Below are 12464 nucleotides of genomic sequence, written 5' to 3'. Positions count from 1 at the left end.
CATTTCACAAACTGGCAAACCTGTCAAAGGCTTTCTGTTGGAAATTAAGCACTAGGCATCAATGTGTACTCCAGACTTTACAAATATAGCTTATAAAAGTGTCAGAAGGTATGTGGGTGATGCTATGTTCAAAGGCTTTTAGAAGGAAACAAGAAGCGGGAAGACCTTAAAAATAAGCCTTAGATAAAAAGCACTTGTGTTTCCACCATCAATCTAAGTTTTACACTCTTCTCTCAAGCCCTCGTCTCACCCAATCACTAACACGAAATAGTATTATGGAAATGTTAGTGGAAAAACTGAAGACATGCCTGTGAGTTACCAATAAGGGTGGAATGGAGGCACACTAAGTTTTGGTTGATCCCTTCTCTTCCTAGCATAAAGGCTGGCACACACAGTACTGGTATTACTGAGGAATGTAATAAAAGAAATTAAAGGAAAAAAACAGTAGAGAGGTAAAGAATAGGAAAATACACCAAAATTATAATTAGAAATCATTTTTTAAAAAGGGAAGTATTCTACAACAGATGAATAAAGTTTTAATTTCTTTTCACATTAAACATTGTTTACCACAATCAGCTAATAGAAATTACTGTAACAAAGGTCAAGATGACATAAAACTAAGAATATGTTTGTTATGAGAAAACCTCATTTAATGTGAATGACGATGTGAGATACTGTACTTTTCATGACAGGATAAGATACAACTTACCTAGAAGAGAAAACAAACAGCTCAGGTCAAGGAGACATGCTGAGAATTTAATACAGAAGGAAAGCTTTGCCTTGTGCAGGACACATGAAGTCTTGCATAATTTAGGTAAAAGGGGTGCATTAGATACCACGCGCTGGACAGAGTCAGAGGCCCACAAGTCAGGCTTTATTTACGACACTGGGTCTTATGCAGCTTCCACCTTTTGGTAAGTAAGCTGTCATTTTGGCAGAGGGACCTTCAGTGGTAGCCTTGGCTATGACTAGTCATATTTCAGCCATGAGGCAGTCCAAGGAACTATTTTAGAGAGATAATTGAGTATTTTCACAAATACACTATTAAGGCATCTAAATTTTTGGTGTTTTCAGTATAGAATTTTACTGTTTTTTTTTATTCTGCACAATGATATTAAATATTAAGTGACATAATTCTTTCTCTATGAATAAACAAGTTTATCCATTCTGCAAACTCTAAATTGAGGTCTTGTGAAAGGGTAATGTATAATGTGGAAACATACAGAAAAATATTTTGAAAACCAGTAGAGAGTATTTTTAACCATCATAAAAATTCAATCACAATTACCTGATAGTCTTTAACTATGGAAAACAGAAGAGTAAGTAGAATTAAAATAGTTATTAAAAATAATTACCAGTAGTTTGTTTTACAAAAGAAGAACAGAGCTATAAATGACTTAATTGCCCAATTAAGTAACTACCAGATTCTTCTTTAGTCAACAATAACAGAACTCACATTTGAGCTAGTCAACAAGGCATATAAATATTTAACATCTTTTGAATATAACATTTTAGTGATAACAGAGACTACATAATTCTATCCATTGTTTTGACTGTACACAAATTAACCAGGTTAAATATCAAAGATACATTGTAAATAACTCCCAAAACAAGAGAATATTAAACAAACTTTTAAAGATTAAGAAATAAAAGTAGAAAACTGTAACATGAATGAGACAGTGCTTAAACAATTATCGACCTAATCAAGACCTTTAAAATAATGAACAAAATGCACTACGATATATTTTTAGTTTACAGAGAAAAAAATCTATAAGTACAGCTTGCAGAAAGGAAATGTTTAGTGCTATTTACATTCATTTTTAAAACTCTGCTCTATACAAATTTAATTGTCAGTATGAACAATATTTTTGTAGATCTACTGCATATAAAGCCTTTTTATCAATGCATTAACAATGAATAAAATAACCTGCTTACCTTTAAACAAAGCTGACCATCTGAAACCTTTTACACAATATTTGTAAGGACCGTGGACGCTTAAAAGTACAGAACATGTCAGCCTGCAACTTCATTTTTATAAAGGCTAAAGTTATTTATATGGAATATTGTTCTATATACTACACGCCAATCTATATTTAAGTTCTATAGTTAGGTATTTTATAAGTTTTTTATTAAATATATTCTACACATATTTGTAATTTCATCCAGGAAGAATTTCTTCCCAGTGAAAAAAATATAAAATCTTTTATATTTTTACAGGTTTAGATGAAACTAGCTCATGCTTTAGTACTGTGCAAATTGTTTTTAGCATATCAATTTTTTAAATTATTGATTTAAAACAAAAGAACTGATTTTAATTGCAAGCACTAATATCAAATGCAAACTATATAAAGAAACAAGTCAGTTATGGAGAATTATGGAGAATTTTTTAATTGTAAGAATTCATCTGAACTCTCTAATGAGTAAGTGTGACACTGGACACAATTACAGATGAGCAAAAATTATGGAAAAATTCAGTCTACTGATATTCAAATACATAAAATTGAACAGTAAATGAGGTTTTCTAATAATTCTGCCCAACTATGAAAGTCTATGAATGACTGGAACTTACTACCCCCCGCCCCCCCACCCCCCACATTAAGGCTAGGAAAACGCATTCACCCGTTTTGTGCTGTGTGAACAAGCACTCGGTTACTTATGACTGAAGAGTGCATGCGTTAAAGGAAAACAATTCGCTCATCAGCTCTCCACTGAGTGCTTCAAACAGGCACATTTGTTTCTTCACTGTTGCAGTGAAGACCGTCACACTCAGTTTAGGATCTGTGCCAGTGCAGCCACCACAGGGACTTGGGTAGAAATCACCCAACATTTTGGTTTCTTTTCCATTTTTTTCCCCTCTCCAGTTGGCCCAGTTATTAACGTCATTAATTGCTGAGTGTTGTTCAGTGTGGAATTGTGCATGAGTATTTCTAGGTGCCATAAAGTATGCTATAAATTCTGCTGATGAAAAAAACGTCAAACTTTTTTAGTGCAGACTATATTTGGAACACTTGATTTGTTAGTTCTGGTGGTAAAATTTTTGTGGTAGCAAAATGGTTTCTGCTATGAAAGGTGACTTGTTAACTTTTTCCCTGGAGATTGACTGCATTCAAAACCCAATATTTTAAAACTGCTCAACAGAAACAAAAATATTAATAATAAAAATCATAGTGAAAGTGTCCTTGGTTCTTTTGAATTTCATGAGAGAAGACGAACAGTGTTCATGTGAGCATTCAGTTCCATGGCTTTACAGGCAGACTTTCTAAGGGTTTCTGAAGCAATGTTGGGTCTCTTCTGTCCCAGCAGCATGAAAGACAAGGACGACATCACATCACACTTAGCTGACAGTGTTTACAGGATTACACAACAATTACTCTCTCCAGTCTTCTCACGATTCCTCTGACCTAGAGAAAATGAAGAAAAGCTTTATTTATAATAATGCTCCAATTGGAGGTGGGGGGAAGGGGAGCACCCAAGCTTAATAACAGAGAGGTTTTTTTTAATGTTTGCATTTTTTTTCAATTAAAAAGCTAAATAAATGCTTTTAATTTTAGTCTGTTTCCAAAATGTCTGGTTATTTGCTTAACAACGCCTATTCATAAAATATGAAAAAACTTCCTTTCCCTAAGAATTCTTGTCCAAGAAAAAGAGCCATATTTGAATGCTTGTCTCTGAGGCTCAAGAGGGGTGCTGCCCCAGGGCCTGGCTTACCTTGAGAGTTTGGCTCTGGCAATGTCTCTCTGGCCACCAAGTGCATCACTGTTGTTTTACCAAAAGGAAGTTTTAATGCTGTGTAAAAAGAAAACAATTTGTTACATATACATCAAGCTATTGAAATCATTAACCAGAACTGAAACCATTTAAAAGACTGATTGTTTTTTGTATGACTTCCTCAACAGATTGAACTGCTTCCTGGATAGAGCATCTTTTAAAAAAATGGAATTAGGTTAATATTATCGGAAACAATTTTTAAAATTCAGAAATTCAGCCATGGCATTAGCTTGACACACATACCATATTGTTGAAGGAAGGGACAAGAGAAAACACATAACTGGTTAATATTGGAGATAACCTATAGAAAAGAGAAGGAATTTAAAAAATTGTTTTGGGGTGGGAAGTGACTTGGTGATCTGGAGTTACATTTGTTACAGGGACAGTGCACCACCCACAAGAAATGATATTTCACGGACAAGCCAAGTTGGCATTCAAGAGCAAGGCTCCTGGCTCCAGGTACAAGAGGACAGAGAGGGGAGATCCTGAGCTAACCTCCTCTCACTGACACCAAAACTACAACTACATATAGAACAACTATCTCTAAGAATTATCTGAAGAACGGGTTTCTACAACTATAGATATAAAGAAAAGGCCACACTGAGACAGGTAGGAGAGGCAGAGACTCAGTCTACTCAGGACCCACCCTACCCCCCACCTCCTGTGCAATGACCGACAAGCGGGAGAGATATCACAACTGCAGAGGCCCCTCCCTGAAGAGTGAGGAGTCTGAGCCCCAGCCTGGAGGACTCGCACCGATAAGAGATTCCCCCATAACATACAGCTTTAAAAACCAGCAGGGCTTATGCCTTGGAGAACCAAAGGGCTGTAGAAAACCAGTGCAGAGGTAGCAATTTGAAAAGCACCTGGTCAGACGTGAAGGTGGACAGGGATCTGTTGAAACTTTGAATTTCCAGAATCAGAATTACTGGTGGGTGCCATCCTCCCCCAACCTTTTTACTCTCCTTCCACCTAACCTGTCTGATGCTGGCAGGTGCCATTTCTGACACTCTCCATTGACCTTGCTAACAATGTTCATACCACTCTGGTGTTTCTCTGAGGACTCCACCCAGCTGCCCACCCCGCAAAGGGGCTCCTGTCCTGCCACAGCAGTGGGCAGCCTTGGTTGGCACCACCATACTGCAGTGTGTCTGCGACAGCTGAGGCAGGGCTTTGCACTCAGTCACACCAAAGAGCTGCCCTGCACACCAGTATGCCCACAACAGTTGTGGCCAGGCCTCACAGCCAGCAGAGCCAGGGACCGGCCTCACCTGCCTGAGTGTCCTTAGTAGCTGTGGTCCAACCACAACCAGAGGCCATATTAGTCCACACAGGGAACGCTCCTGGAGCAACTGGCTATGGTGACAAGGTGAGATTCCACCCATGGGCCCCACGGGACACTTTCTCAGGCCACTTTTTCAAGACCAGGATATGCAGCTTATCTACTTCATGTATAGAAACAGACAGAATGAAGAGACAGAAGAATGTATTCCAAAGAAAAAGAAAAAGAACTAAACAAAACAGAGGTAAGCTAGATAAAGAGTTCAAAGTAATAGTCATAAAGATGCTCCTCAAGCTCTTCAAACAAGTAGAGTACTTCAACACAGAGTTAAAAATTGTAAAAAGAACCTATCAAAACTGATGAATATAACAAATGAAATGAAAAATACACTAAGAGGGAATCAGCAGCAGATTCAATGATGCAGAATGGATCCCTAATCAGGAAGACAGGATAGTGGAAATCACCCAATTGGAAGATCAAAAAGAAAAAGATTTAAAAGGATGAAGATAGTATAAGGGACCTCTGGAACAACATGAAGCATATTAACATTTGCACCCATAGGGGTCTCAGAAGGTGAAGAGAGACAGAAAAGGACAGAAAACCTATTGCAGAAAGAATGACTGAAAACTTCCCTAACCTGGTGAAAGAAATAGACATTCAAGTCTAGAAAGCAGCGTTCTAAGAAGCAGAAAGTTTAAAACAAGATGAACCCAAAGAGACCCACACCAAGACACATCATAATTAAAAGGTTAAAAGTTAAATATAAACAGAGACTGTTAAAAGCTGCAAGAGAAAGTTACCTATAAGGGAGCTCCCATAAGATAGTCAGCTAATTTTTCAACAGAAACCTTGCTGGCCAGAACAGAATGGTCCGAATATATTTAATGTGATGAGAGGGGAAAACCTACAACCAAGAATACTCCACTAGGCAAGGTTAGCATTCATAACTGAAGGGGAGTATCTCAGATAAGCAAAAGCTAAAGGGAGTTTATCACCACTAAAATGGCATTACAAGAAATGTTAAAGGGAATTCTTTAAGCTGAAAAGGCCAGAACTAGAAATAAGAAAATATATGAAAGAAAAGAAAATCTCATTAGTAAAGGCAAACATGTAATAAAGGTAGTAGACCAACTACTTCTAAAGCAAGTATGAAAACAATTAAAATGGCAATAAGTACATACTTATCAATAATTACTCTAAGTGTAAATGGACTAAGTGCTCCATTCAAAAGACATAGGGTAGGTTAATGGATAAGGAAAAAAAAAGATGCACACACATGCTGCCTATGAGACTCACTTTAGATCTAAAGACACACACAGACTGAAAGGGTATGGAAAAAGATATTCTATGCCAAAGGAAATTTAAAAAAAAAAAAAAGCTGGAGTGGCTTTACTTAGACCAAATAGGCTTTAAAACCAACACTGTAACAAAACATAAGGGTATGACACGATAATAAAGGGATGAATCCAACCAGAGGACATAGCAATTTTAAACATCTATGCACCTAACACAGGAGCACCTAAATACATACAATAAATATTAACAGACGTAAAGGGAGAGATTGACAGTAATACAGTAACAGCAGGAAGCTGAAACACCCACTTTAATCAACGGATAGATCATTCAGACAAAATCAACATGGAAACATTGGCCTCAAGTGACATATTAGACTAAATGGACTTAAGAGATATGTATGGAATGTTCCATCCCAAAAGAGTAGAATGCACATTATTTTTAAGTGTACGTGAACACTCTCCAGGATAGATCACATGTAAGCCCATGAAACAAATCAATACATTTAAAAAGACTGAAACCACAGCAAGCATCTTTTCTAACCACAATGATATGAAACTAGAAATTAATTATAAGAGGAAAACCGAAAAGAATACATGTGGAGGCTGAGAAACATGCTACCAAACAACCAATGGATCAATGAAGAAATCAAAGAGGAAATCAAAAAATACCTTGAGACAAATGACAATGGAAATATTACAAAATCTATGGGTCACAGCAAAAGCCATTCTAAGGGGGAAGTTTATAGCAATATAGGCCTACCTCAAGAAACAAGGGAAGTCTCAATCTAATCTTATACCTAAAGGAAGTAGAAAAAGAAGCAACAAAGCCTAAAGTTAGAGGAAGCAAAGAATTCATAAAGACCAGAGCAGAAGTAAATGAAATTAAAGCTGGAGACCTCATTCTCCCTGATTTCAAACTATACTACACAGCTATAGTAAATCTAAACATTATGGTTCTGGTTTAAAAACAGACACATATGTCAATGGAACAGAATAAAGAGTCTGGAAATAAACCCACACTTACATAATCACTTAAATTTACAACAAAAGGAGGCAAGAATATACAATAGGGGAAAGTCTTCAATACATGATGTTGGGAAAACTATGTAGCTACAAGCAAAACTAGACTACTTTGTTATACAATATACAAAAATAAATGCAAAATAAATTTAAGGCTTGATTTAACACTTGAAACCGTAAAAACTCCTAGAAGAAAACACAGGCAGTAAACTCTTTGACATCAGTCGTAGGAATATATTTTCAGATGTGTTTCCTCAGGCACAGGCAATAAAATAAAAAATAAATAAATGGGACTACATTAAACATATTTTGCATAGCAAAGGGAACCATCGACAAAAGGAAAATGGAACCTACTGAATGGGAGACGATATTTGCAAATAATACAACTGATAATGGGTTAATATCCAAAAATATATAAAACTCAGCATCAAAAACCGCAAATAACCCAATTTAAAAAATGGACAGGAAGCCTGAACAGACATTTTCCTGAAAAAGACATATAGATGGTGAACAGACACATGAAAAGATGCTCAACATCACTAGCAATCAGGGAAATGCAAGTAAAAACCATAATGAGATATGACCTTACACCTGTCAGAATGGCTGTCATCAAAAAGACCAGAAAAAACAAGTGTTGGTGAGATGTAGGTAAAAGGGAACCCTCATGCACTGTTGGTGGGACTGTAAGTTGGTACAGCCACTATGGAAAATAGTATAGAGGTTTAATAAAACTAAAAAATAGAACTACCAGCCAATTCAGCAATTTCATTTCTAGGTGTTTTTCCAAAGAAAATGAAAACGCTAATTTGAAAAGATATATGCACATCTAATTTCACTGAAGCATTATTTACAATAAACATGATATGGAAGCAACCAAGGTGCCGAACCATAGATGAGAGGATAAAGATGTGGTACATATATACAATGTAACATTATTCAGCCATAACAAAGAATGACATCTTGCCATTTACAACAAGGATGAACCTAGAGAGAATTATTATGCTAAGTGAAATAAGTCATAGTAAGACAAATACTGTTTCATTTCACTTATATGTGGAATCTAAAAAATTAAAACAAATGAACAAACAAAACAAAACAGACTCATAGATACAGAGAACACACTGATGGTTGCCAGAGAATTGGGTGATGGGGGCAAAAAGGTGAAGGCAATTAAGAGGTACAAATTTATAGTTATAGTTATAACAAATAAGTCGGGGGACATAATGTACAGCACAGGGAATATAGTCAATAGCATAACAGTAACTTTGTGTGGTGTAAGATGCTTATAGGCTTTTCATGGTGATCACTTCATAAGGTATAAAAATGTCAAATCAGTATGTTGTACAACTGAAACTAATGGAATATACTGAATTTCAACTATACTTTAACTAAAAAAGCTTTATAAACTAGAATGAGAAAAAAATCCTTTTAAAGACTACTTTTCCTAGACATGGGAAGATGTTTAGATTAAGAGATAGCTGTTTCTAAATCTAATTATATGCCAGTCACTTAATAAAATTACTGCACCAAACAGGCCACTACAATGTAAAAACAGAAAAAAATGACAAATTTAATTGTGAACATTTAATCTCAACCATGTATTCTTCTATTACAAAATAATTTCTTTAAAATGTTACTTTAAAAGAATCACTCTCTTGACATTATTAATAATCATTATTTTCTAATCAAGTCTTTAAAAGGTTCTCATTCATAAATAACAAAGATTTAGGAATATGAAATATTTCAGACATATAGAGATTAATATAAAAACCATGAATCCATGAGCCACTTAAGCCAACACCAACAAGTTTCATGGTAAATTCCTTTATTATTCTGTGTATATAATTAGAAGGTCTGACATATCTAACTTCAAGAGTTATTTCCACTGTTGTGACCTTTGAGTTCTGACATCCCCAAGTACTTGCTTTTCACCAGTTACCATCTGGAGGCAGGCTTACAACAATTACTTAGCAAGAATGATCCTTCTGCTACTTGCCTTTTAAATCTCACTCTGCTGGATGATGGTCAACATGTGGATTAACAAAAAAAAAAAAAAATGCTGATTATCTTCAATATTATTAATACTGCATGTATTCAAGGTGAGTTTCCATTTTATTTAAAATCAGCCACCCAATATTTGGTCTATTCTCTTAACTTCTGAATTTCAAATGAAGCACAATGGCCCATAAACGCGATGATGGAAAAAGAGGAGGACCTTTTCAGGTAATCTCTTAGGCCAGACTTAACATTAAAATGCCAGTAAGACTTTATGTTATTAAAAATTTCACTGAATGTAACAGGAAATGCTGACCGAATTTAAAATGGACACGTGTCCCGCTGGGCATCTCTGTCACACCATGTTGTTGACTCCAGTCAGCCAGACCCAAGTTCAAATCACACCTCTGCTACTCACCAACTGTGAAAGGAGTGGGGAGTTACTGACCCCTCCCTAGGAAGCCTCCGTTTCCCTCACCTAAATTGGAGATAGTAATTCTATCACTGGCCCCTTAACAGTTCTAGCGATTAAACAAAACAATCCAAGGGAAGTGTTTAGTTCAGGGCTTGGCACAAAGACAGCATTCGGTAAATGTTAGCCGTGCTCATCATTAACATCGATGTCCTCAGACAGCAAGGAAAATGGATCTCAGAACACAGGCAGAGAACTGAAATGACCATTTAGGCAAATTTTGGACATGCCTGGAAAGCTGCTGAGTGGCTGGCCATTTGAAGCTAAAATTTGGATTGATGAGGGCTATGATTTTCCTTCTCCATTTGAATTTTAACTAGAAATTGTAGACACCAATACCAACTGCATCAAAGAAGCTGAAGGAAGAGCGTACAAAGATCTGAAATGCTTCCACTTTCCTTCACTGAGGACGCTTCTGCTTTTGCTATGACACTACACAATATCCAGAACAGAGGTTTTCCACCTTCATAGAAACATCACCCAGGATTTCAGTTTGGTAGACGACTGGGAGACGGGGACGGGGAGAGAGGGCATGCAGAAGTCGGCTTGTTAAAATGAGTATCCAAGTGACTCTCATGCTCACTGTCTCACCCATATTTTGGGAAACACTGATCCGGAATATATGAACATCAATCCTGTAGCTGATTTTTATCTTCCTGTTGGTAAGGCTGTTATCATACCTCTTCTTTAGTAGGTTGACATTCTTTGTAACCAAGATCAAAAAAGGAGATTCAAACGGTTATGTTTTAAGAAATTTTTAACCAAAAACTTACTAAACCACCAAATCTCAAGAATGGCAGTGAACGCCCGGGTCTCCTGGTTGAACATCCACACAATGGCTGATCTTTATCCATGGCTGTATCCCCACTTTGTATTCACCCACTGCTTGAACATCACCAATAACAAGGATCTCACTCCCACGGAGGTCCATTCTTTATTTGGGCAGCTCACCCTGTTCAAATAGTCTTTCTAGTAGTGAATAGAAATGTGTCTGCCGTTGACTTCCAGCTGTTGGTCCTACCTCTAATTAACAGCATTATAGAGCAAGTCACAGGCCTAAGCCTTCTCCATACTAGCCGTTAGAATCTTTGAAGGTAGTTGCTATGAGCTTGTGTGTTGTCTCCTTCATTATCTACATTCAAGAACAAAGGACCTTGGCTATGTGTGAGATTATATCCTGAAAAGTTCTACCTACTCGACATTGTAATAATCATCACTTGCACTCATCTACCCCAGCCCTGACCACACAGTGGATTTGGTCTGTTTCCATATCATATTAAAGCACCTTGAAAGAAGAGATTCAATCTTGTTAATCCTGTATCTCCCGTTGTTTAGCACAGTACTGGGACAGAAGGAAGTATATGCTCAATGAATGAATGAAAATACTCTAACTTTAAGGAAAACCAAATTAAACATTTCATGTTGGGTTTAGAGAAAAAAAGTCAGACTATATTTAAACAAAGATATAGTAAAATAAATCATTCATTTGCCTACAAATTTCTAATTATCAAAATATTTTTGAAACAAAACCAACCTTGCAGATAGTAGAAAATGTACCCATAAGGGGGCACCATTGAGCTACGTTTCCCCAATCACAGGTAAAAAGCAATTATAGCTAACAAGTGCTCACTGTATGCCAAGCACTGTTCTTACTGCTTTGAGTGTATAAACTGCTTTAACCGTCCCCACCTTGGAGGCAGGCACAATGACTATTCCTTTTATTATGAAGAAACTAGGACACAAAGCAGTTAGCCACTTGCCCAAGGTTACAGAGCCAGTAAGCAGTGAAGCCAGGGTGCAACTTGCGTAGTCTGGCTCTAAAATCTCTCAGTCACTATACGATACTGTCTCTTTACTGTAACTCTTTATTCTTGCATGACTGGCTATTAAACATCAGTTAAAGTCAAACTGAAAACACTGCTTCATCATTATATTTGAAAACCAATTATCATACATCTTCCCTAGTTTGTGTATCTGGCTTTAACTTTAAATATTACATATAAATTATATTATCCACAAGTAGAAGAAGTGGACATCAAATAATAGGCAGAACTCAGACTGAGTTTGAGGTTATAATTTTTTAGTAAAATGAGACATTAGCATTAAACAAACAAATGGATCATGTTGCCATGAGAGAGACATTAAATCCCATTACAAAGGTAACTATTACCTCCTAGTGTGACATTTCCATGTAGAAATCGTCCTTGATAAATAAGTCGTAGAATATTTGGGCTGCTGACCTGTTCTTCTTCCCAGTCTGAAAAGAACCAGTGAACTTGTTAGGTGTGTTTCAACACAAAATTAAGGTATTACTGCATTGTTCTAAACTTCTGATCCAAATCAGATAGAGCACATCATCAAAGACGACACTTGGACCTTCCACTTAAGTAAAACAGGCACTCCTCACACTACCACTGCAGTCTCGGTTCGTGCTAGCTCTTCTCCTTAAAAATAGGAGCTGCAGAAAGACTAGTTTTTGCTTTTTAAGAACACTAAATGTGCCAAAATAGAGTCCTGAAGCTTAAAAATTAAATCAAATGAGCTATGAAAAATCTAATCCTAGGTAAAGAGAAATGTCATTTGGAAGTTAATTTTAATTACGAATAATTAACAGAGAATATAATATTCCGAT

General features: G+C 36.5%; 1 protein-coding gene across 1 annotated transcript in view; it reads right to left on the bottom strand.

Annotated features, from left to right (window-relative positions):
- Window positions 1-628: 628 nt before the first annotated feature.
- The window catches only part of UBL3 (ubiquitin like 3), a 66692-nt gene continuing 54856 nt past the window's right edge, over window positions 629-12464 (bottom strand). The window contains exons 3-5 of the mRNA XM_054577115.1: window positions 12003-12089; window positions 3709-3786; window positions 629-3401 (exon numbers count right to left, since the gene is read on the bottom strand). Of these exons, the coding sequence (XP_054433090.1) occupies window positions 3349-3401; window positions 3709-3786; window positions 12003-12089 (218 nt within the window). The 3' untranslated portion in view covers window positions 629-3348. The remainder of the gene's footprint in view (window positions 3402-3708; window positions 3787-12002; window positions 12090-12464) is intronic.

Source organism: Pteronotus mesoamericanus, unplaced genomic scaffold (assembly GCF_021234165.1).
Source record: "Pteronotus mesoamericanus isolate MK-2021 breed Mesoamerican mustached bat unplaced genomic scaffold, CSHL_Meso_final contig_41, whole genome shotgun sequence".
Taxonomy (NCBI): Eukaryota; Metazoa; Chordata; class Mammalia; order Chiroptera; family Mormoopidae; genus Pteronotus; species Pteronotus mesoamericanus.
The sequence above is the reverse complement of the archived record's forward strand: the minus strand, read 5'-3'. Positions and strand labels throughout refer to the sequence as shown.